This window comes from Sprattus sprattus (assembly GCF_963457725.1).
Source record: "Sprattus sprattus genome assembly, chromosome: 6".
NCBI lineage: Eukaryota > Metazoa > Chordata > Actinopteri > Clupeiformes > Clupeidae > Sprattus > Sprattus sprattus.
Window position 1 is genome coordinate 27,416,354 of NC_137925.1, and position 25,913 is coordinate 27,442,266.

A 25,913-nucleotide genomic window follows, 5' to 3' on the forward strand; every position below is an offset into this window, starting at 1 on the left:
CACTGTTTTGTCAAACTGTTGCTTATCTTTTTTTATTATTATTATTTTTTTCAATTATATAATTTTGTATTATTATTTATTTCTTTTATTTCCATATCTCTCTGTCATCCCCTGCCAAGGGACAACGGATGAAAACTACCTAACCAAGCTAATTCCGATGCACTTTAAAAAATTGGGGAATAGTTATCAATGTACACTGTCCCTTTTCAAATAAACGCATACACAATCTATATTGAAATTCAGAATAGGCAGCAGTTAAACTGGTAAGGTCAACTCTGTGTGAGTGCCACTGAGGGGTGGGGTGGGGTGGGGGGCAATCTAGTTGTTATTGAAAATGATGGACATAACAGCATTTAGGGCCAGCTGGACAAGGGTGGACCACATCAAGAGTTAAAGGTCTTTGAGATATTTACATTTTCAGCTCAGTATTGCCACATTTATTTAGTCTTGGCCATCACACTTAGTTATGCCAACTAGTAAACTTAAACTGTCTTTTTTTTACATACACTGACTTGGTCATTTAGCATGTTATTAGCAACCCACAAACACAATACTGTTTAAGGCATACATAATGCAGCCAAACATATATATTTTTTAAAGCTAAACTCTCAACTAAGTGCATACATAATTCCTGTGAAATTAAGATAAAGGAATGGGATGAAGTCAGAAGTCTGGCTTGATGGTGCCCCAATTACCTTGATGCTCATGGGTAGATGCCAATTAAATCTACCTGACCATGGAGCTTTAATGGAAATTAGCTCTAGTGACTAGTGACTGTTTACGGCAGAGATAGTGACACACACACACTCTGAATTTTATCTCTGCATTTTACCCATCCAGGGTAGTGATACACACAGTGAAGCACACTAACCCAGAGCAGTGAGCTGCTTTTGAGCACTCTGGGAGCAGTGATTGGGATTAGGTGCCTTGCTCAAGGGCACCTCAGCCATGAGTGCTCCCCCACCCACATTTTTCCTACCGATCGGGGATTGAACCACCCACCCTCCGATTACCAGCCCAAAACCCTAACCAGTAGGCCACGGCTACCCTATGCAGGCCACTACTCTGTGTTTTAACGGTAGGTAAAAAACAGGCTTATGTTTTGTGTTTCAGTTTGATTAGATCATACAATGATCAATTAAAAACGTATGTAGTGGGAACACTGGTAACATCTAGGCTAAAATGTAAAGGGTTGGTGAAAATAAAAAAGTATAAATGAATAAATGAATCTGTCATTTGTCTGTAACTTACCAGTGGACTGCCCGACAAGCGACATCCAATGAGCAAAAAGGTCAATGGCCCACCATAATTGTTATTATACATAAGTTCGTTAAATCTGAGCTACATACGTGCAAAAAGACAGAAGCAGCTCTGTGATAAGACGAGTGCTGAAGTAAAAGTACTCTGTAGTTATACTCCAATACGATAGAAGGCGCCGTTTATCCCAAAAATATTGAAGCGGGTCAGGGAGAAACGCGTTTCCTCTGTAAGAGACTCCGTAAACGGGCTTTGACTCTACCCTGACAGAGAAAGTCGACGTTCTGTAAGTTTTTTCAATTTTAGGGTATCTTATGTTTGGGTTAAAAGCGAGCTGCAATACATCCCTTGTGAACATAGGTTATTATTGATGTTCAGTTCATTTATTCAATTCAATTACTGTTTCCACAACTTAAAACGCTTACATAGGCCTTTCTCTCCCAACTTCGGCTAGCGCAAGGTTTAATGGCGGCCATCACATTTAACCTAGCTTATTAGCTCGCAGTACTTAGATGAATGTAATGCAACAGAAAGTGTTTACAGTTCATCGGCACCTAAACTAAGAGGAAGGTGCTAATACAGCATACAAACACCCATCTCTGTAGCTAAATTGTTGAACTTAGAATATAATTGTAAAGTATCAGGTTAATATTCCAGGTATGATGATTTGCGAACGTGGCTGGCTAACATTGTTGACTAACAAAAATCCATCATGCCAGACATGGGTAACGTTGACGTTAGTGGGCCTGTTCGCTGGGTTGTAGAGTGAAACGTACTAATATCATTTGCCATAATTTGTTAAACATGTACGTGTGATGGCCTCGTCTAATTTGTAGATAACATTAATTTTGTTGATTGCTGGCCTTCATATGTAAAGGTAGCGGTAGACGGCAAATGTCACCTAGCCGAAGTCCTTTTTATTAGCCTACCTTTGAACCTTGTGGTCGAGTCGATATAATTTTAGCTATAACGTTGAACTAGAACGCTGTCGTTACACGTATTGTCGAGGTTATAGTTTTTGCTCACTGGATCTTTGCTGCTTTCATTTAGAAAGACGCTCTTTGAAATGCCTTGCATGCATTTCCTATCTTAATTTTCTACTTTGTATTTAACGTTTAGTAAAAGTGCGCGTCAAAGCTATTGCTCTGTCTCATCGGGCTATTGCCCAATCATCTAAGTTCCATGCGTGGATCATAAAATGTTTGTGTTAGCTGATACTAGATTGAAGTCTTCCTGTGCTTTCCATTTATGTTAATTCGATTGATCAGATCCTGTTCAGGGAATGTTAGAGCCTGCTACTACCTGAAATGTTCATTTGGGGAGTTGGCTGGTCATCAAAACTTTCTTTTGGTATTACTAAGGCTTAAAACTGATTATTGATGGATCATTTGGCTTGTCCTGTCTTATTTCCACCAAGAAGTCTTTCAGATCATAATGGTCCTATAAGCTATTTAAAATATTATTTACAGTTGTGCAGTTTTCCCATTATGGAATTACTCTTTCCAGAGCCTTGTGTGTAGTCCCTTTGAATCTGTGATCCCACTCATTAGTTTCCTGTCCTGTTCTGTATTCTGCTTTGAAAGTGATTCTTCCAGCTACGTTTTCCACAGGAAAATTCTTGAGGGAAACCATTAGTTATTTTTTACCTCATATATCTGCTTATTGAATTGTTATCGCTGACCTATGTCTCTAATGTCTATTGAAGGCATGCTAGCATTTATTGCTTCATTGTGTTTCTGCAGACGTAATTTCCTTTTGCCATAGAAGAGGAGTTATCCTTTCACCCCACTGACTTGTCTTTCGGTTCTTTAAACTGAACTTTATCCTTGGATCTCACTTTTGTGGACTTCGTTCAGCGGTCTTACTCTGCTCTCTTGCCATCCAGAGCACAACTCTTCCTCAGCAATGTCCCAGAAGATTCCGGGCGACAGTGCTCAGAAAGGCTTTGCGGTAGGGCGTGGGCTACTTGCCGCGGCTGAAACGTTGAATTTCAGCATGGGTGAACCCAGCTCCAACAGCCTATACGGCTCCTCTTCTCGACCAATGAGCAACATGGCTAGAGGCCCAGGAGGCGGACAAGGGAAAGACCATGAGCCTCAGCTGTCCCGCCGCGTGGGCAGTCACCTTAGCAACACTATGAAGCTGTTCGCCAGCCTTGGTCTGTCGCCCACAGACTTGGACGAGCTGGCTCAAGTTCCAGAGGAGAACATCAGCGTGGAAACTTTGCCCAATCTTATCATGCAACTTAAGAACCGGAAGGTGGAGGCCAGCCGACGCATGTCTGGTGAGCCTAGGGATCTGTCCTCCCACTCCCCAGACGTACCGTCATACCGAGCGAGTCGAGACGGCTGGGGAGACATGCAGGAAGGGCACCTGGACTCTTCCATGGGGCAGGCACCAGGCCGCGCGGCACAGGGCGACTTCGGTTACGGTTCCATGCAAGACATGCCGTCTCGAGGGTATGACCGAATTGATTATGGCAACACTGGTGCCAGCAATGGCAACCGAGACCGTCAGTATTCTGAGCTTTCCCATGACTCTTACCGTGGGCTTGGCATGGGCTCCTCTGCGGCGCCTGACAGCATGCTTATGCAGAGAAGGATGGGGTCCCCCTCCCAGGGTAAAGTGCAAGACTTCTTGGGACTCATGCCCCACATGTTTCCACATGTGTGTTCCCTTTGTGACTTTGATGTGCATTCTACCATGGTGAGTAATTTACACCACTTTGTATTCCACATACACATAACACTCTCTGCATCGACTTCCTTAAGTGGGTGACTTCATTTCTTTTATTGACATTGACCTATCTGTTCAGCAGAAGTCCAAAATGTGTTCCCTCTTTTCATTCCACTTGACTCCTTTTTGAGCTGTCATGCTACACAAATGTAATCTACTTATTCATAATTCTGTTATGATTGTCTAGGTTGTCATTGGTATCTTGTGATCTGAATTCGTTTCATGTTATGAATAAATCATAACCTGTTTACTTGTCACAAGTTTTGGGTTTGAGCAGATATTTTAGCAGGATAGTTTACCATGGACATTTTAAAGATTATTTTTGGATTCTTTATAAACAGACTAGCCTATAAAGCATAATATTTTTAACATGGTTTGCCAAAAGCAATAGCCTTGCATACACATTTTTGGTTATGTGCCCGTCTTTCACAGATGTGTAGCTACCTGCTAATGTATTGACAAACATACAAAATAAAATAAAATCTAGTATCGTCATCAGATGTATGCCAGATGAATTGGATAGAATAGTTCTCTTCAGGTTAAAAGTTCCAACATGTACCAACTAAACTGTCACAAGAGTTCTAGCAACACTAAACCTTAAATGAAAAGTAACCGTCAATGTATACGGATTACACGTATTTGTTTGCGCAAGTTTGCACAGACACCTTTATCCTCCTGTCAGTTTGGAGGGTGCTTGCTTTCATTTAACTGTGTATTCTTATTTTGTCAGACCCTAAGCTGTCAATTGTTTTAAAACTAAATTAAAGCATCCTTGTTCATTGTACATTAGTTTAAAGCACAATGTAACGTTTCTTTTGAAAGGCATGAAGTAAGTTGGTTCTAAAATAAAGTGCTCCTTGCCTGTCTGAAATAGAAACTCTGATCATCTTAATGTTTGAGTGTTTTCTGGCTGGTCTGCTGACATTGAAGTCTCATACATTTTAGTCTGATCTTGAAACTCTTCATTACATGGGACAGGCTCACTCAAAAACCACACTGAATATGGTGTTTGATCACCACTAAATAACAAAAGAAAAGCAAAAACACTCATTGTAAGGCTCAGTTTTTTTAAGTTGTTTTCACATCTTAAACCATCCTACCCAGTGCAAATTGGGTGGCAAGACATTAGCTGAAATCTAGGGCCAATAGTTTTCCACGAAAACGGAAAACGGACGGAATACGCGGAATGGACCATCTGAAACGGAATGGACCATTGAAAACGGAATTGCAACTTTTCAAACGGAAACATAATTTTGTGCATCAAAATCGCCCAAAACCCCCTGTATTTTACCCTGTAAGACTGAATTTCTTTCAAATAAACACAACACCGATCGCAACAATGAACAAACATTAATTAAAGAACAAAAGCAGTCAGAAAATGTCACGTCTGCGCTGAACCCTGCTCCGGCCACGCCCCCCTTTTCAACGGTAGTCACGTTCATTTGCTCATCTTCCCAATCGCATTAAAAACAAAACATTTTAAGTTTTCTGTTCTGTTGATGGTTGGCAAACAACAATCTAAGTGTACAATGGTATGAGTTGAACTAGCTCTTGGATACCAGACAGCAACGACGACTTGTTCATTCAGTAGCACACGTAACTTGGCTGTTGATATCTGGCTGTTGTTATCTCTCTCATAAATTACATTATGTTTGCCAATGAAATACTCACTCAGGGCTTTGCACACATCTTCATATTTTTTTCTCTGAGCGTCACTCAATGTCATCGTGTACAAAACGTCGTCATTCTTCTCCCCCATAATGTATAGTAGCGAGTTGACCTGATACTCCTCAGTCTTTTCTGCTAGTCCAGAAGCTATCCTAAATCGCTCGAAGCGCCTTAGCCATTGCGTCCAACTGTTTGGCTCATCAAAATTGAAGCTTGCCAGGGGCGGTATCGAAAATATCTGGTCCATTCTGACCTATGATTCCGACGTTATCCCTCTCCTTTTCTTACGAGGACCAGTCAACGAGCTAGCCGCTAGTTCTCTATCTTAGCAACTTGCTAAATCACCACTGCAGGCAAATACTAACGTCTTCTTGACAGTTCCAATTGCACTTTCGTTTTACTCACATTATCATCACCATCCCGCTTCTGACACCATGTACAATGGTATGAGTTGAACTAGCTCTTGGATACCAGACAGCAACGACGACTTGTTCATTCAGTAGCACACGTAACTTTATTCACTCTATTCAGCCTCGTACATCAGTTAGTACTCAAAGATCGAGCGCACCCTAGTGGCCTGACATTCTACTACACTAGGAAGGGCACGTATTATTCACTGAGTTACCAAAGCAGTCGTCTTTATGGGGACTAATTAGCACTGCACTGAATTACATTAACATGAGTTATTGCTACACAATAACAATTGCACAACTAATATTACTAGATACATATAATAGTGGACATTAGACTAGGCAACATGGATCTCATTCATATCTCATCCAGTCGAAATCTTAACAGGATTGAACCCATCTTTATTACAGCGTATCAACATGAGAACAGAACATAGCTAAATCTCCGCTTAGCATGCTAATCACTACTAATAGCACTAGCAGGTACCCCAAAATTTGGTATTTAATACACGATCACAGTAGCAACTTCATGAAAACCCTTACTTTGATTAGGTATGCACATAATGCCTCACATACAGGTCGAACAATGATGATTTTAAGCATTGGAAATGTATAAGGCACAGTACGGTCAACTACTTGGCGACAAACTGAACTCTGAGGGAGCTGCAGGCACGCTGACAGCGTTGCTAGGCAACATCACTATCAACAGAGTTTTTCATACAGTTAACTAGGGCTTTGACTTTTGCCTAAAAATCATATTCGAAGTTCGTTTGTTTATTAATATTAATATTCGAATATTTATTAATAATAGTTTGACCATTAAATGCCTTCAGTAAGACCTATATGGTATAAAACTTAAGTTGTTTATGTTTTGTCCACCAGAGGGCAGTGTATCAGTCAACGTCAATAAAAAGGGAACGATGTTTTCAGAACCTTTATTTATTTAAGGTCAGACACAAACTGTGTGCACAAACTGTGGCTTCATCAAAATAAAGATAAATAAGCCATCAAAAAAAGTCAAATAAGCCGGTCAGGCTAAACTGAAACTGAAAGACAAAATAAAGGTAGGCCTAAAAACAAAACCCCATCCTACCAGCCATTAACAAATTGTTTTGCTCAGATACGGCTCTGGTTTCGCTCACATAGCCTAAAGATCTGGCTGGCGGCAGTTTTTTTTCCTGCAGACTTTTTTAAGTTATTCGTCAAAAATACCAGGTGGTTGACATGTTCTGGCTCTAGGGAAGAGCGTTGTTCGGTTACTTTGTTCCCCGCGGTGGAAAACACCCTTTCCGACCTCACGGATGTCCCGCATATTGCCAGTTCAGCAGATACGATTTTTCCTGCCGATGTAAATGGTCAAAAAGCGTTTGTCTGTGAGTGTTTTCCTGATAACAGTTGATTTAGTTATTACTTGTTTACATTTGTAGTGAACTGAAGTTTGTTTAAATGGTTTGCTTAATGTATATACATATAAATATGCTAAATCGCTAACGTCTGGAGTTTCCCATGTAAATTAGCATTGAGCTACATGTTGTATCGCAGTTGATTGTGTTTATAGACAATGTTGCGTATTAATATTACTAAGATGCACTCTGTATGTCTGTTTAGTTTTACAGTACTTCTTCAGTAAATTGTTGAAAGGAACTCGAAGCTTCAGCGTTTGACTTGGAGAAACTGTTAACTATCTGCCGAGCTGATGTAGCAGCTAGACGGACCTAGCCAAACAGTACTAATAACCAATCCCTCCCCCTCCAGCTTGCCGGGATGTAGGGTAGCCAGGTGGGCACTCAGGTTACTCGTTGTCCCGTGGTATGAGAGTTTAGTCCTACATATTCTACAAACCCAAAGTAGCGCCACACGTTGCTTTTGAGATTGTCAGGAGTGTAAGTTTTGATCTCCTCCTCGGGAGCTGTTGTCAATGTTTACGCGGCCATTGTTCTGAGAAATTGCCGCAAACCAGGACCAATGACAGACTTGCTTACGATCTCGCGATTCACACAACTTCATGCCTGAAAAAGCTTTGGAATCTGAATTGAAAACAACGTTCAAGCAAAGACATTTACAAAAAATAATGCCCATTACAAGTTCGAATATTAAGGGCTGCCTAATATTCGTTCGAATATTTATTTATTTTTTGATATTCGAATTATATTCAAATATCGAAGTTCGGAGTCAAAGCCCTACAGTTAATGTTCGGAAAGACATTTTACGGCTGTTTTTTTCTTTTGACGCGGAAAACACTGAATCACACAAAACGTGACACGGAATTTGCTTTTCTTTTACGCGGAAAACTATTGGCCCTAGAAATCTATCTCACTTCCGGCTGAGTTGCAATTTTGACTGAACACAAATGCAGACAACTGTCATCAGTTGTTTATTATATATGGGATAATGTATAGTCTGGTGTTCATTATCGAAAAATAAATCCCGACGGGACGAACAGGACCCAGACACGCAGCTGAGAAAATATCAGACCTGCGAACGTTAGGGAGGCCCATTCAAATCAACGCAACTTTAAGCAACATTCTAAAGAGCCGAATAATGAATTCATTATAATTCCCAGACCTATGTAGTTATGTCACAAACCAAGTACAACAGATAATAATAATATCTGTTAATAATTTAAAGAAGTGGTGTTTTCTGTGACATTTCCTGTCTGAATATAAAATAATTTCAAGACTGTGGCTAAAGCACAAATTATGCTTCTGTGTAAAATCTATTTAGAACCTATGCAAGTGGCCTACATCCCACAGAGAAATAGACACAAAAACTCGTTATTGTAACCAAATATCAATCTGAGGTGATTTGCGACGTGCCTGCCATCTTATGTTATCATTTTAGCTTATGTTAACAAGCTAATGGCACACAAAGTAGGTAACTTGCTAGCGAAATAGGCAGCTTGCTAGCGAAGTAGGCAGCTTGCTAGCAAAGTGAACAGCGGTTAGCTATTAATAGCGTACTTATTAGTCTATACAAACCCCAAACCGTTGGCCAAGCGGACCAATCACAGTTGCTGCGGTCTGCATCATAAGGACATTTCTATGGAGGTGTATATCAGACTACGACGCAGGGTATAGGGCTACGCCACATCTACGACGTATATGTAGCGCAGAAGCATAAGCCGGCCTCAATGGCAATGGGCAATATTGAGATCTAATAGCTGACCAGACCCAAAACTTAATTCAATTTATGCCTTAATTAATCAAAAATCTGCCTGTTTCCAGTGGTCTATTAGCCACTTCATGGTAGGTTAATCATTGGCATGAACAGATGTCAAATTAATTTCTCATTGCTCTCCCACAGGAGTGGACCCAGCACACCAATGGCTTACGCCATGCAGAGAACTGCAGACTCCTCCTACAGATGTAAGAGATTCCTCTCAGCTGTATAAGGAACTAAATATATAAAGATTTTTTCATAAATATATAAAGATTTTTTTTAAGAAGTCTGTTTCAGATACACTGTACAACTGGCAAGTGACTGACCGTGACATCTGTCATTTTTCTTTTTCTAGGTATCCAGATTGGGATCCTCACATGCCCTCCAACAGAGCGTATGTACCTCTGAAATTGGTCTAAATCATTTATATCTAATCTGTTAATGACTGATACATTATAACATGGGAGAACGTTCTAATCTGTTAATGACTGATACATTATAACATGGGAGAACGTTCTAATCTGTTAATGACTGATACATTATAACATGGGAGAACGTTCTAATCTGTTAATGACTGATACATTATAACATGGGAGAACGTTCTAATCTGTTAATGACTGATACATTATAACATGGGAGAACGTTCTAATCTGTAAATGACTGATACATTATAACATGGGAGAACGTTCTAATCTGTTAATGACTGATACATTATATAACATGGAGCATGTTCTTGTATTTTAAAGCTCGGGGCCTCATCCAATGGACACGCCCAACCGCTCAGATGGTCTTCTGGGTGCGGCCCCAAGAGGGCCTGGACCGCAGAGAGGAGGGATGAGTTCCAACTGGGGTAAGTGTGTGTGTGTGTGCGCGCTCATGCACGCATGCGCCGAAAGAGAATATAAACACAAACCCACACAGATAAAAAGTTTCCCATGTTGATTGTGCTTCTGATCTGTTTTATCTTTTTTTCTTCTTTTTTATAGGTTCTGATCCTGGCTATGGATTTTCAAACAAATCTCAGTCACTTCCTGGACAAGGAAAGGTAGGGCACAGTGGCCTGATCATAGTGAATGCATAAATATTCTCCAAAATATTACAGAATTTTTATCAGGCAGTTATCCAATGCCATTAGTTGAACCACAAATATGTTATGCATATGAGACCACATGTCTTTAAAAAAATATATAACTACAAACACAAAAAAAAAAAATTGGATGGAGAGCCACAAAATGCCTTTTATAGTCCTACAACTTCAGATTTCCCACTCGGTAGCCTCTTTAGTGTTTATGTGATTAGTATCTTTCCTTGTGAATGGAACTCAGATCTAGTATAACCAACAGCTCAACATTATGTACATTATATATACGTGTCATACATGGCAGAAAAGAAATAAAAGTGTGGAAATAACCGGTCACAGGGACTCGGAACATGAAATGAGTTGAAATGAAGTGAAGTGTGCATCAACGTTTTCCCCTCGGCCATCTCCTGCAGGTCAGAAGAGGCAGAGTTGTGGTGATCAAATATGAGAGGAAGCCGCTGTCGGTAAACAGCCTGTTTGGTCTGGCAAAACCTTTCGGGACTATTCGGGAGCATCTTGTGCTAAAAAAGAAGGTACTTAAGCCAAATACTAATTTAATATTGTGTGACCCTCTCTACATTCAGTTTCATTCATATCTGAGCATTTTGAACAGGACCTGTAACATCTTGCGTTGTCACGGGTCTTTCTTCCTACTTTCAAAGCTGCACTGCATAGTTCTGAGATGTTGATGTTTGCAACTCCTTCAGCTTCCTAGTATAATTGGACATTGTTACAGAAAGAAGTCAAATTTAAAGGTGTTACAGAAAGAAGTCAAATTTAAAGGTGTTTTTGGTCCCTGAGCCCCCACATTCTTGGATCATGTCTCAGTTGACGAATGTTGGGCTTTCAACATATGCTATAGGAATAAATCAACATATGATAAAGGGATTAATCAGTAAAAAGCCAGATAAAAAGCTTAAGAGGTTAGAAATCGAAACGGCAGCTCCCCAACTTGCACAAAGACTATCAAAGACAGCAAGCCTGGGCTCCAAGTTTGTGATCATTGTCCATCGCTCTACTCTTTCTTTCTCACTGCAGGCTTTCCTTGAGATGGAGACCCACGAGGAGGCCCTGGCCATAGCTGAGTTTTATCAGAGGAAGCCTGCAATGTTGCATGGGAAGGAAGTCCAGTTGTATTTGTCCAGAGAGATCGCTGTGATTGATGTAAGACTTTGATCTCTCTTTGAGATTTTAATATATATATTTTTTTTTTTTCTAGTTTCAGACCATCTCAGTGTTTGAAATAGTATGATTTTTTGTGTTTGTGTGTGTTTTGCAGAAAAGTCAAAGTGAGAAAGAACCTGCAGACCCTAAAGCGAGGCAAAGTCATGTTGTTTTCTTCTCAAATCTACCAAGAGATCACGAGAAGAAGTCTGAGTTGCTCACTGTTGCCCGTCGATTTGGCTCGGTGGAGAAGCACCTGTTCTTAAACGGCGAGGTAGACCGCTCTGTCTGGATTTCAGAATGAAGTTCCAACTGTGTTCTCAGCCTACGTTCATGCAGTGAAATACTCTGCAATCATTTCTCCACAGGCATTTATTCAAATGGGCACTCCTGACGACGCCGAGATGTTAGTTAAATACTACACCTTGAACCCGCTGACCATCAGAGGGAAAAACGTCCGCTTGAACATCTGCACCAAATACAAGACCCTGACGTAAGAGATGGGTTAAGTCCCATTTGAAACGAAACTGCGCCGTATTTTTGAATATACAGATTAGCATTATGATGAATGTTGTTAAAATTCACAGCCCCTGTACATAGGCATTCCTCTTGTATATACTTATTTAGACTTCTTAGACCGTTACACTGTTTGTTTTGTTTTGTGTTGTGATGTATATTCTGTGTAAGCACACGGAGAGCTACTTTACCAAGTCAAATTCCTTGCTTGTGCAAACTTACTTGGCCAATAAAACCTGATTCTGGGGTTGTTGTTGCAGGGTGCATCCCAGCAGGGGTGGGGGACCAGGCAGACCAGACAGACCAGACTGGAAGGGGAACAGCTCCAGCTCCAAGGCATCCTCCAAGGGTCAGAGGTCGTCCGCTGCATCCAAAGGCAAAGAGAGCAGCTCTGAGAAGGCCGACACGTCGCAGACTGCTGAGGAAGAGAAGGAGGATGGAGCCCAGGCAGAGGGCTCGGGGGATGAAGTGGCCGGGGTCATGGAGGGGGACGACCAAGAGGAAGGCGGTCTGGAACATGAGGAGGTGGAGGAGGTGGAGGAGCCTGCCGAGGCAGAGGAGGCGGCGGCCAATCCTGAATCGGAGGAGAAAACTGCGGAGGGAGAAGATCTTCAACCCTCCACCGACATCGAGGGGGACAAAGGAGGCGAGGCAGCGGCAGCTTCTCAAGAGGAAGCCCAGGAAGAGAAGGAGGGCCCTTTACAGGAGGATACCGCACAGGAGGAGGAGCAAGAGGAGCAGGAGGAGGCGCCAACGACGGCTGAGCAGTCAGACTCTGCAGAGGCAGTCAAAGACCCTGACGCAGATGGCGAGCCTCAGGATGGAAGTGATACTGAGGAGCCTACAGAGGACCAGGCAAGTTGTTACCACATCAGCGCTCTTCCCACAGCTCCCAGTGCTGAGAGTGATAGTATTTAGATTCAGGTCTAGGATGCTATATATTCACAGGGGTGTCAGCATTCCCACAGTGATCAAGGACTAAAATCTATTCATGAGGCTTACAGGAAGTTTGACCATGTGGGAAGTCCAGAATACACATGAGAGCTCTGCAGATATCCTTAATTACCATTAAGGATCAGATATAATTATTGACTATGGAATATGTTTACTAAACTAAATCCTAATTCCTGATACTATCAAGAGAGACAGCCTTTCTCGCTCTCCCAGCCTGAACAAGAGCCTCACCCCTGGGACAGACTGATAACAGATGAAACCTCACACAAATCCCATCTATCTATCTCCCCCTGTTTTTCCCCCATCTTGAGCAGTTCTGCCTGGGCAACTGGTTTGGCTTGCTGGTGTCCTGGGTTCTTCAGTTGTCTCGGCTGATTTTAAGTTTCTTTAATGTTTGTTGTAGCATGGTGAACCAGATTTCCCAGAGAACATGGATGACTTTGTTACTCTGGATGAGTTGGCCGAGGACGAGGAAGGAGAGCGGCTCGACTTCAAGTCCAAAGGAAGGGACTCAGGTGGGTGCTTCTTCTGCTGTGTGGAGCTGTCATTTAGCTGATTACTTTAACAATGGCTAAAACATGTCATTGGGTTGCAAATGGTTTGTTTAAAAATAATTTTCATTGTTTAACATGCTTTTGCATTTATATGTACATAGTCCAACTTCTTTTTCTTTTTTTGTTTCCTGTCTCAACAGGAGGCTCAAGGAAAAGTGGGGTAGGTGACATGTATACAGTACATTAGCATGAGATTCTCTTTAATGCAGTAGATTCTCTTTTTAATATTTGGTGAAAAATAAAAATGTTTTCCTTGTAGGGACTGAGGGTTGTCAATGTAGTTGGATTTCGAAGAGGCATTGACTACCTTGATGAAATCCTGTCACTAGCCAAGCCATTTGGAAAAGTGGTCCGTCACCTGGTTCTGGATGTGAGACCAGAGGTAAATCAGATTAAATATTAAAAATGAGTGTGAAAAATAATGTATTTATTATTTGTTATAATTTATTATTATTATTTGAATGATTTACCCATTATCAGGCTTTTCTGGAGCTCTCTAATGAAGAAGAAGCCAGGTCTATGGTCAGCTTCTATAACAGTAATGTCGTCCCATCTGTGTGTGGAAAACCAGTGAAAATTTACCATTCGCAGACGTACGCAACCATTCAGGTAAGGTTTTGTTCTAGTCCCCATTGAAAGATTACGCTGTCCTCCGGTTAAATCGTCGGATGCCCACGCTTGGTTCAAGTTAGCTTGTTCAGAATAACAGACTTGTTGAAGACGGCTTAGCGAAAGAATGTGTTTATTCAATCACATGCCACAGTCAGCTCCATACAGCACAAGCATGCACAAGGCACGTCTGCTGCTGAGGAGTCGGTCTCCTTGCTTCTTCTTCTCATTACAAACATTGCAGATACATATATACTGTGGAATTAATGTATGGTTTAGGGGAGGGAATGGGTGTATCTGGAGGTCAAAAGGGGATGTCTAGCTTACAGCTACAGGTAGGGCCATATGGCCATATGGATGCTAATGTCTTTGCTTCAGCTAATCTTGTCGTGGCTGAAGACAAAAGCCAACTAATGTCTCTGGCTCGGAGACACACAAAAGCTAGGGACCAGGTCTGATGGCCCATCAACATAGACAAAAGGCCAGGTGACATATTGATAGCTGTGGCCTAGTGCTATGCAAACTATATTGCACAGGGTTGTTGAGATGTAATCATATTATGTGAGGTTATGAAAATGCCTATATCTAACAATTTCCCCATCTGATCATAAATCAAAATACATCATGATCACAATAAAACCTATAACAAACATAATCAGACATAGTGATCAAACAATTTATCATTGTAACAAAATGTCAACAAACACGTGTTCCCATAGTGTAGTGGTAAAAAGGTTTAAAACAGAACACATGTTCTTATAGTGTAGTGGTATCAATGTATGTTCCTATAGTGTAGTGGTATAAATCTCCAATATCTGGTTTCTCTTGTAACCAACATGCCATGTCCCTTATCTCACAGGTGAAAGCAAAAATCCCCTTAATTTGTTTGAGTCAAATTATTTCACAGTCCTGCTTTTGCACAGCGACCCATGCGTTCCACATGCTGTGAGTGGCGACTATATGCATCTCTGGTCAATCAGGTTTCTGATATGTCAAGCTTTGAATGTTGTGTCGTCTCTTCTGTCCAACTGGTGAGGTGAATTTGGACACGTCTCTGCTGTCCAACGTCCGAGGTGATTTTGGACAACTGTGATGGCTTGGTCAATGCAGCAGGTCAATGGTTCCTGCGTTCCAGTTCCCCTCATGATGCTCCTTGGACTTGTTCTGAAAAACAAACAGAGAAAAACGGCGGCAGTATCACATATTCCAAGAATGTGGCATTTCATTCATAGGACCAGAACAAACAAACTTTAAAAAACACAACATTGAACATTAAAACTGCCTTAATACTAGGGCTCTGACCTATATCATTTACCCATATCTCATAGTCATGTCCATACAAGTCATCATCTAAATTCCCATCCAATCATCATATCATTGCTAAAAGTAATGTTATGATTAACACAAAAGAGCATGACTTGAGGTTAGCCGTAATCATGTTTTTTTCTTGCACTCCACCAGAAAGAGTTGTTCTGGGGCCATGCATTATGTGCTGTGGGTGGCATCGGTTCTCCCTGTACCATGACTGCAGCAGAAGAAAGTGTACCTACTTTGAGTGGTCTTTCACTCTTCAAAGTAGGTTCCCCATCAAGTGGCTCTGGATACCTCCTTACCACTCTGGCTCTCTGCACTGCCCTTGTCATTTTTGTACTGCGCTGACTCTCAACTGGCCTAGCATTTGCCTTATGTTCATGCTCCAGGAGGTCATAGCTGTCATTGCAAATATCCAGGTGGTTAAGGGCTCGATTCGGACAATTATGGACCATGCTTTCATCATCTCCGTTGTTATAGTTAAAATGAGAAGCATGTCTGCCTCTGCGCTGAGCCCTGCATTCTCTAGCCCAATGGCCATAGTTCCCACACTTACGGCATACATCATGTGATTTTCTTCTAGATGTCTCTATTTTCCTAGTTCTGATGCTTCTAGGATCACCTTGATTTACCAAATTTCTCATTTCTAAACATGCACTCTGGATCTGCGTGTGTGCCATGGATGCAGACCCTTCTGATCTTTTGTTCTGTGTCACGTTCCATTCGCCTTGCTACACTAATTAGCATCTCAAAGGTGAACGTTGTGTCTTCCCAGCCGGGTGTGGTCAACTTCACAATACTTCTGAGCTCAGGGACAGTATTATGCAAGAAATTTGCCTTCAAGGCACCGTTGTTATTGGTCATAACATTCTCCTCTGTCATCCCGCTCATGCCTGAATGTCTTAAAAATGCTTCAGCAAATCTTTGGGCAAAATCATCCACCGCTTCATTAGCCATCTGTCTACAACCAGATATTTTACCCCAATCTGTAGTCGCATTGGTAGCCTCCTGAATCCACTCACGGACTGCCTTCCAGCCATTAACTAGGTTCTGTTGATCCTCTCCTAATCCAATATAAACATCTCGCTTCACCTTGCCAGCCTCAGTGTTGTTTAACACAGTGCATAAAAGTGAAATGCCATCATATGGGTTCAACTGATAAATCTTTTGCAACCGGGTAATCTTGGACCAGATATCCATCCCTGCTTTACGGGGATGTTGCAGATCTTTCGACCATTCGTCAATATCTTGCGGCTTTGCAGATTTATAAGAGTGCAGTACATTTCTACCAGTATATCTGGATGTTAAAGGTCTCAATTTGGCCAAGCCAATATTAACACCTGAGTCATTCATGTCCTTTGACCCACAATTAACAAATGGCATTGTTCCAAATGCCTTTGGTCTCTCCCTCTCCTTGGGAGGGGGGTGCGCACTTTGTTCTGTGAGATGTGATACCTCTTGGTCGTTCCTAGCCTGTCTTGCTTTCAATGTCTTCACATCATTTGCAAGTGCTAGAATAGTGTTGTCAACAGTCAGGCGCCATTCTAATTCAGTCTTTTCATGTTTTACTTTAACCAATTCACTTTCAAGTGAGGAGACTTTATCCCTCTCGATTTCTAGAATTCTGTCTGCACGTGTCTTCTGACGGCGTGTTATGTGGTCCAAAATGACGAGTGAAAGTGAGATTTTGTCTTTTTCGCGCAAGAGTTTTTCAAAACTGCGCCTAATGTCATCAAGAGGCCATATCCCATTGTCGGGCAGAATATTGTATTTGAGTCCGATTTTCCTCTCGGTCTCATTCATTTTGAAATGACCTTTCAAAAAACCTCTGATTGTCTCAATCATGGTAATCTCGTCAAAACCACGCACTGCCAAATCGCCCATCTCCATAATAGGGACGCTGTTGGCCTGGCTAAAACTTCTCATGAACATCTTTGATTTTTAACAGCAAAACAAGCACGTTTCGCTTCCAGCAATGTAATGCTCCCTCTTTAAAACTTCAAACGGATGTTACAAAAAAAATACATTTAACAAAGGTAAAACTATGCAACTGGACTTTTGACCAAATCTCTTATAAACCAAATAAACAGAAGTTCTTCACTTCAGCGAGCTCATAGGCTCTCGGACAACGGCCAGCTTGAACTACCAGTTTGAATTCCTTTGACGGCAATTCAAAAACACAACGCTGTGAAAATTACTCTTGCAACTCACCTTACTAACTCACTTTTACCCATCCAATGGTTGCAATTAATACAGTTTACTCGGACAGCAAATCAAATGGCTCACTCTGAAAAATGTATACGTTGCTATGCCACTTCTGTGCGCAAAAGCCAACGATATAATTATCAAACTAAATCCTACACTGCAGTCACCGCTCAGTCAGTTAATACTGCGAATTCTAATAAGCGTCTTTCACCCTGTAAAAATTCAACACTGGGGATATTTCCACCACGGACCTCAATCCCAAGTAATTTATCAAACGTTTGTTCACAGCCTACACCGTTAACTTATCGTTTTCCGAAAAGGTGATATTACAGATAATATATACCCTTAACTATACAACTCAAGCACAGCAACTTTCTGTTCGTTTTTTCAGCGATAAATAAAAGATGCACTCACCTTTTGAATTGAGAAGCTTCTCTTCTGGTAGGTTTCTTCCTTTATCGTGAAACTGGGTGGAAACACCAAATGAAAGATTACGCTAAATCGTCGGATGCCCACGCTTGGTTCAAGTTAGCTTGTTCAATATAACAGACTTGTTGAAGACGGCTTAGCGAAAGAATGTGTTTATTCAATCACATGCCACAGTCAGCTCCATACAGCACAAGCATGCACAAGTGACGTCTGCTGCTGAGGAGTCGGTCTCCTTGCTTCTTCTTCTCATTACAAACATTGCAGATACATATATACTGTGGAATTAATGTATGGTTTAGGGGAGGGAATGGGTGTATCTGGAGGTCAAAAGGGGATGTCTAGCTTACAGCTACAGGTAGGGCCATATGGCCATATGGATGCTAATGTCTTTGCTTCAGCTAATCTTGTCGTGGCTGAAGACAAAAGCCAACTAATGTCTCTGGCTCGGAGACACACAAAAGCTAGGGACCAGGTCTGATGGCCCATCAACATAGACAAAAGGCCAGGTGACATATTGATAGCTGTGGCCTAGTGCTATGCAAACTATATTGCACAGGGTTGTTGAGATGTAATCATATTATGTGAAGTTATGAAAATGCCTATATCTAACAATTTCCCCATCTTTTAAATTATGTTCAACATCTTCAAGTGTAGACGCCAACAGAATCCTTCTTCCCACAGAGTGGCAAGGTCATATACGTGGGACAAATTCCATACTTCAAATCCTCCGATGCGACCCTCCTGAAAATATCCGAGCCGTTTGGAAAGATCAAACGCTACTATATGAATCGATCTCGCAATGAGGTAATCTGGGTCTAGGATTAATTGTTTCAAAGTGGGTGTTTGAGATTTTCTAGTCCATTAACATACATGATGTAATGTAAATGTCATTGAGTTGTGAGCTGAAATTGGTACTTTTCCACGTAGTGTTTCATCGAGATGGAAAGGGGGGAAGATGCGGAGAGGATGGCGGAGGCCTACAAGAACAATCCACCGAAATTCCAAGGAAAACGTCTGACCGTATACGTGAGCAGGAAATACAAACAGCTCAAGCATGGGTGAGGTTCCTGTCTGACCATAGCTGGTCTCTACCTCTCGGTCTCACGTAGCACGTGTGTGTGAAAACAACCGTTGCTCTCTACTCCCCTTCAGACACAGACCACCGAGCCCCGAGCCTGAGGAGAAACGGCCACCCAAGAGGGAGCGCACAGCAGCCGAGGGGCAGAACACCGGCGACTCGCCTGCCAAGCCTGCTGCCAAGAAGGACGAGCAACCTCCGGCCAAGAAGATGAAGGAGGAGATTGTGAAGGATGACGGGCAGCCGGAGGCAGCAGAAACAGCAGCAGCAGCAGCAGAAGAGACCAGTGAACCGATTGAGGAGGAGAAGAAGGACGAAACGGAGAAGGAGGATGTGAAGCTTGAAAACACAGACACAGACCAGAAGATGGATGCTGAAGAGGTAAATGTGTACTTTCTCCATAAGATGACTGAATGAAAGAGGTCATTAAATTACAGAGAGGAAGATGAGGCATTTCTCACTTAATTTCATTCGTCTCCCTTAACGTCCTAATGATGGTCTTGTCAGGGCACCATGACCGGAGAGGTTGAACCCCCAGCGACTGCTTCCGTTGAGGACGCCCCAAAGAGTGAGGAGGTGGTCAACCCTGAGCCCGCTGATGAGAAGAAGCCTGAGGTTGCCCCACCCGCTTTTGGACCATATGAACCAAACACCCCTGTTGGTAAGAAATAGATTTAAAATATATATGTGAACATTTATTTCAAAAGGCAGTGCCTTTAATATTTTTTTGTAAATAATTATGTTTGCTTTTTCCAATTTTAGGTGTAGAGTTTGTGAAGATGGGTTATTACTGCAGAGTGTGCTTCCTGTTTTACTCCAATGAAGAGACCGCTAAGAAGGTTCACTGCAGCAGCAAGGCCCACTACGAGAAACTGAAGGTATGGTGAAACACTATACACTTTATTCTAGCAGGTCTTTTAAATTGTACGTCAGTAGGGATGTAACGGTACACGGTATTATGTTCAACCGTTCGGTACACCCCCCCCAATTCACACACAATGAATCGCTGGTTTAAGTATTCCTTTAATTAACTTGCTTATTGCGCTTATCAGCCTTCTGTGTGCAAATAGGAGCTGGAAAAGAGAGGGGGAACTAAAGACAGTATTACAGGGTTTGTACGGTCATGAAAAACCTGGAAAAGTCATTGAATTTTAAAATGGTTATTTCCAGGCCTGGAAACTGCTTGAAAAAAGTTGAATCCCACAAGTTTTGGAAAAGTCATGGAAATTTGTCATTCATATTTTCAAAGTTATTTAAGCTGAGTTTTTAATAATTAATATGCTTTTAAAGTTTAAAAGAAATACGCTCAAAATATAAGCAGCATCCGCTCTCATACTAACTGAAACGTTCGGTGGCCATAGCAACAGTAACTCATGGAAGCGGACGGGATAATTCCAGGGAAGTGTAGATGCTTGGCTAAAAATGGAAAAGAACGTGTCATGGGTTAAAACAGACGAAGGCCCGGGACAAGCAAAATGTAGGTTGTGTGTTGGCAAAACATTTGACATTTCAAACATGGGAGAGGCGTCATTATCCATAAACAAGCATGCCAAAGGAATCAAACAGAGCGCTGCTGCTCGCGAAGCTACAGAAACTAGGGATGCACCGATACCACTTTTTTACAAACCGATACGAGTACGAGTATTTTTATTTGTGTACTTGCCGATACCGATACTTCAAAGATTTGGTTTCCATGAAAGATTTTATTTTATCCTCTGCAGGTTATGTCAAGCCTATAGTACAATATTAACAGAAGGCGATCCCAAGCTAAAAATAAACAGAGCTTTCTGGTTTAAACAAAAAAAAGAGTCAATATCATCACATTAGACAAAATGTAAATATAGACAGATGGCAATTTAATTTGCTGCATAGTTAACAACACAGTCTGCTTAACAAAAAGTGAACAGAACTATCCTGGATAAGAACATGAGCACAGTTCAGTTACAAAAGGATCAACAACTCTCTTCCTCCCCTTCTCTCTCTCTCTCTCTGTCTGTGTGCGTGCGCGTTTTTTTCTTTTGAAAGACGTCAGTAAAGATTGGTTGCTTTGGTCTCTTGAGCCACTGGCATGAGTGAACTTTGTGTGCTTAGCACTATGGTGCGTCTTCAGATGTTTAATCAAATTGCTTGTGTCAAACGAAGTACTTTCCTTTCCGCCCCTCGACACTGTAACAGTGCAGATCTTACACTGTGCCTTACTCCTGTCATCATTTATCTTAAAATGAGTCCAAATCGCAGTTAAGGCAGCACAACGGTATAGCGATTTCTTACTTTATGTTGACAATGAACTGGGCGGCTACGTTCTTGCAGCCAAATTGACACTTGCCTGAAGTTTGACTGTGTTAGGGAAGTTGTTTGCAACCTAGCCAACATAGCTATCACAATAACATTGCAAAGAAGTTAACGCAAAAGCACTTAATATTAGCATCAGGCGGAAAAACGGAGAAAAAAAAACGTAATACTAGCATCAATGTCCAAGAGTGTTAAAACAACCTTGCTAACATCGCTAACGGGATGTCTTGCTAGCGGCTATTGCTAGCGGGTGTTTATGACAAACTAGCAAGTCAACAAGCTCCTGAAACACAAGACAAGACAGACGTCCTCTTTTACCCTCACATGTCCTCCTTTCGAGACCTAAATGCGTCCGGGTAAAAGAGGAGAAAACAAATACATTCCCGTCCCCGTCAATCAACCGTAGCAAATGGCAATAATATGTTATAGGCGCAGCGTCGCTAAAGACAGTAGGCTAGCCCCTACACTTTGCCTATGTAACAGCAGTTCTAAGTTAACTGCAAAACATAAAATAGCCGAAGATAGCACTTACCTTTACTGGAGGTCGTACATGTTAAGTTTAAAATCTCTAGCGAAACTGTTAGCTTACGCAAGCCACCTCCACACATCGTATCCAAGTTGTAATTGAATTAATTTAAACTGCAAGTTCAACCTCAACTTATCTGTCTGCAATACCGCTCTCGGCCTCTATGCAACTCGCCGCTCTCACACCTGGCAGGCATAGACAGTAGAGGAGAAGAAAACACACGCGTTAAGACGCAACAATGGGTATCGGTTTTTGGTATCGGTAATTTAAAATGAGTACGAGTACGAGTATTTTAACGAAGTATCGACCCGATACCCGATACTGGTATCGGTATCGGTGCATCCCTAACAGAAACCCTATCACTTTCGCTTTCTCACCACAGCAAGGCCAATGCTACGCCGAGCAGCACGTATCACTTGTCGGCTACCAAGCAGGCGTCGATAACTGATTCTGTAACAGAAAATTAAGTCCTAACTGCAGAGGAAATGTGGGCACTTTTAAATTATCCGAAGATGCCAGCCTGATCTTTCAAGCATTCCATGACAAACGTCCAAATTTAAGAAAATCTCCCCACTCGACCATCTCAGATTTGGCTGAAAGAATTCAATGATGTTCATACACTTCTTAATAGGTTTAGTAGTCTCAAATATTAGCTCGCTACTTCCCAATAGTTTTGTCACATAAAAATGTTTTAGCAGCTTTTTCTGAAGAGCCTTTTTCAATTTGCTATTACTAGAAAAATACTTAAGCTAGCTCCTTCAAACTTTATAGGCTTAAAAAACAGCTACCATTACTTGAATATGGACTTCCAAGGGTGTGGCTTGGGTATGTCATAGTATTCAGGGTGCTTGAATTTGCGCGAAAACTTTACTCTACGCTCTGTGGCAGCAATTTTGAAGGCCTGTGGAAAGCTCAATGTTAAAGCTTGAGACTTGATATTATACACAGACCTTCCTATGTATGCTCTGCATACAAAACTGTCCCTATGATGAATGGTCTGGAAGATATTAAAGCTTGAAAATGGATGAAAACCCATTTTGTTTGCTTTGGAATTCTCATTGTTGGTTTAAATACTACATTTTATCACTTTTTCATGTATACACCGAGATTTCACAAAATGTTGGTCATGCAAATTTGGTTTAAAGTCATGGAAAAGTCATGGAAATCCATTGGTCAAAATGTGTATGAACCCTGGTATTATCTCAGCTGCATCTTGACAATGGTGAATGCTAGCCGTACAGAGAGAAGCAAATTTAAAGAGGCATTCCCGTCCTTCAAATCCTCTGGGAACGTTTCGGATGCATAGCTCAATTACAGTCTGCAAGCATGGCTATGCCACTTTTGGCAATTCGAGTGAACACACTTCTAACAGAATGTCTCCTTTCTGCGGCCATATCGGAGATGAATTGAGGAGATCCCACTCGTTACCTAAAATGGAAAATTTGTGAGGGGGGGGGGGGGGAAGACGCACGCATTTAAGCAGAAAACGTCAGAGAGAATTTGAAAACAAATTGACACACCCTATCTAGCTCTTTCCACTGATAGTTGGACCTCCAGTGCAAGTGAAGGCTACCTCACAGTAGTAGAGATATATACAGCTGTGGAAAAAATTAAGAGACCACTTCAGGATTATCAGTTCCTCTGGTTTTACTATTTATTGGTATGAGTTAAAGTAAAATGAACATTTTAGTTTTATTTTATAAACTACTGACAACATTTCTACAAAATTTCAAATAAAAATATTGTCATTTAGAGCATTTATTTGCAGAAAAATGACAATTGGTCAAAATAGCAAAAAAGATGTAGTGTTTTCAGTTCTCGAATAATGCAAAGAAAACAAGTTGGTATTCATTTTTAAACTACACAATACTAATGCTTCAACTAAGGAAGAGTTCGGTCTTTCACATTGCCGTTGGGTTACTTTATGCTACTCCTGGCACAAAAATTCAAGCAGCTCGGCTTCTTTTCATGGCTTGTGACCATCCATCTTCCTCTTGATCACATTTCAGAGGTCTTTAATGGGATTCAGGTCTGGGAATTGGGATGGCCATGACAAGGTCCTGTCCTGGTGGTCCTTCATCCACACCTTTACTGGCCTGGCTGCGTGGCATGGAGCATTGCCCTGCTGTAAAAACACTCCTCAGAGTTGGGGAACATTGTCAGAGCAAAAGGAATCAAGTTTTTTTTCCCAGGACAACGTTGTACTTTGCCTGGCTGAGGTTTGTAAAAGACCATAAGAATTGAACCAAAGCGGACTGGAGGTCATCTTCTAAGTTCTTCATCTCTGATGAGTCCAATTTTCAACTTTGCCCAACACATGGTCATCTGATGGTTTGACAGAAACCTGGAGAGGCCTACAAGCCACAGAGTCTTGCACCTACTGTGAAACTTGGTGGAGGATCGGTGATTATCTGGGGGTGCTTCAGCAAGGCTGGAATCGGGCAGATTTGTTTTTGTGAAGGACGCATGAATCAAGCGAGGTACAAAGTTTTCCTGGAAGAAACCTTGCTTCCTTTTGCTTTGACAATGTTCCCAATTCTGAGGAGTCTTTTTTCCAGCAGACAATGCTCCATGCCACACAGCCAGGTCAGTGAAGGTGTTGATGAAGGACCACCACATCAGGACCACGTCATGGCTAGCCCTATCTCCAGACCTGAATCCCATTTAAAAGCGATGGAATGTGATCAAGAGGAAGATGGAAGGTCATAAGCCATCAAACAAAGCCGAGCTGCTTACATTTTTGCGCCAGGAGTAGTATAAAGTCACCCAACGGCAATGTGAAAGACTGGTGGAGAGCATGCCAAGACACATTAAAGCTGTGATTGTAAATCAAGGTTATTCCACCAAATATTGATTTCTGAAATCTTCCTAAGTTAAAACATAAGTATTGTGTTGTTTAAATGAATATGAGCTTCTTTTCTTTGCATTATTCGAGATCTGGAAACACTGCATATTTTTTTTTATTTTGACCAATTGTAATTTTTCTGCAAAAAATGCTCTAAATTACATTATTTTTATTTGAAATTTGGTAGAAATGTTGTCAGTAGTTTATAGAATGAAATTAAAATGTGAATTTTACTCAAAACACATACCAATAAATAGTAAAACCAATTTTGAAGTGGTCTTTTTTATTAAGTGCATTTGTTATTAAATATAAAGATATTAAATATAAAGATAACAAAACCATACTGTTACCGTGGCCCTAACAAAACGCGATACAGATATATATATATAGATATCATCTTTTTTTCCTTCAAACAATAAATTATGTCTCTAGGCTGTAGAGTAAATGTGTTTCTCTGATCTCTCCTCAGAAACACCTGGAGAAGGATAAAGCAAAAGCAGTGAGCTCTGGCTCGAAGAACTGAATTTAACTTTTTTTTTGCAAATGTTTAAAATTTTGTTTAGATTTGTTATGTTCGATTAAGTTTCAGGGGAAGTGTTATTTTCCTTTTTATACCTGTCTACTTGCTCCGGGAAGGTTAAAAGGTTTGCATAAATATTCTGTGAGCTTGTTATAAAAGTTCTGTTTTGCATGATGATTCCTTTGTTGAATGTAATTTAAAGTTGCTCGTTTTACTGCAACCTTTTTGCCACATTTCTGTGTTTTGTGGCTTTTATTTTCACATGACATGCTCCTGTCCAAAATGTAGAAATATATGCAGTATGATAAATGCATCAAAATGGAGTTCCTATCCCATTTAGTCAAATCACTCAAATCCTGTTATCTACACAGGGTCAGAGAGTCCCAGGTTTGCAATTTATACATGAATTGATCAGTTAGTTCCCTGGTAAGGACCATCATTGATCAGTAAGTTCCCTGGTAAGAACCATCATTGATCACTTGTTGCACCCCCTTAACGCTACTAAAGATCAAGACTGGGCTGTATTTACCAGTACCTATGTATATGTACCTGTTTTGTATGGAAGGGGTCAAAAAATAAATGTTTCATTTCCATTGGTA

General features: G+C 41.2%; 1 protein-coding gene across 2 annotated transcripts; it reads left to right on the top strand.

Moving 5' to 3' along the window:
* The first annotated feature begins 1,503 nt into the window (after nucleotides 1-1,503).
* On the top strand, nucleotides 1,504-25,913 carry matr3l1.2 (matrin 3-like 1.2). 2 transcript variants are annotated; one of them, XM_080840678.1, is made up of 21 exons: nucleotides 1,504-1,543; nucleotides 3,000-3,963; nucleotides 9,375-9,436; nucleotides 9,586-9,624; nucleotides 9,977-10,080; nucleotides 10,217-10,275; nucleotides 10,725-10,844; nucleotides 11,350-11,475; nucleotides 11,591-11,749; nucleotides 11,844-11,968; nucleotides 12,252-12,846; nucleotides 13,349-13,460; nucleotides 13,640-13,659; nucleotides 13,759-13,881; nucleotides 13,980-14,108; nucleotides 18,708-18,857; nucleotides 18,981-19,111; nucleotides 19,206-19,512; nucleotides 19,639-19,792; nucleotides 19,894-20,009; nucleotides 25,264-25,913. In XM_080840678.1, exons 2-21 carry the CDS (start codon nucleotides 3,163-3,165, stop codon nucleotides 25,315-25,317), a joined length of 3,486 nt encoding a protein of 1,161 aa, XP_080696804.1. In that variant the 5' UTR covers nucleotides 1,504-1,543; nucleotides 3,000-3,162; the 3' UTR covers nucleotides 25,318-25,913. The 2 variants fall into 2 exon arrangements, with proteins under 2 accessions (XP_080696804.1, XP_080696805.1); XM_080840679.1 differs by having other exon boundaries at nucleotides 18,735-18,857.

Bases quoted from the DNA above. Each gene is read 5' to 3' on its own strand.
- matr3l1.2 (XM_080840678.1), top strand. From the start codon at position 3,163: ATGTCCCAGAAGATTCCGGGCGACAGTGCTCAGAAAGGCTTTGCGGTA. The intron at 10,081-10,216 runs GTAAGTGTGTGT...TCTTTTTTATAG, and splicing joins AGGGATGAGTTCCAACTGGG to GTTCTGATCCTGGCTATGGA. The intron at 11,476-11,590 runs GTAAGACTTTGA...TGTGTTTTGCAG, and splicing joins GAGAGATCGCTGTGATTGAT to AAAAGTCAAAGTGAGAAAGA.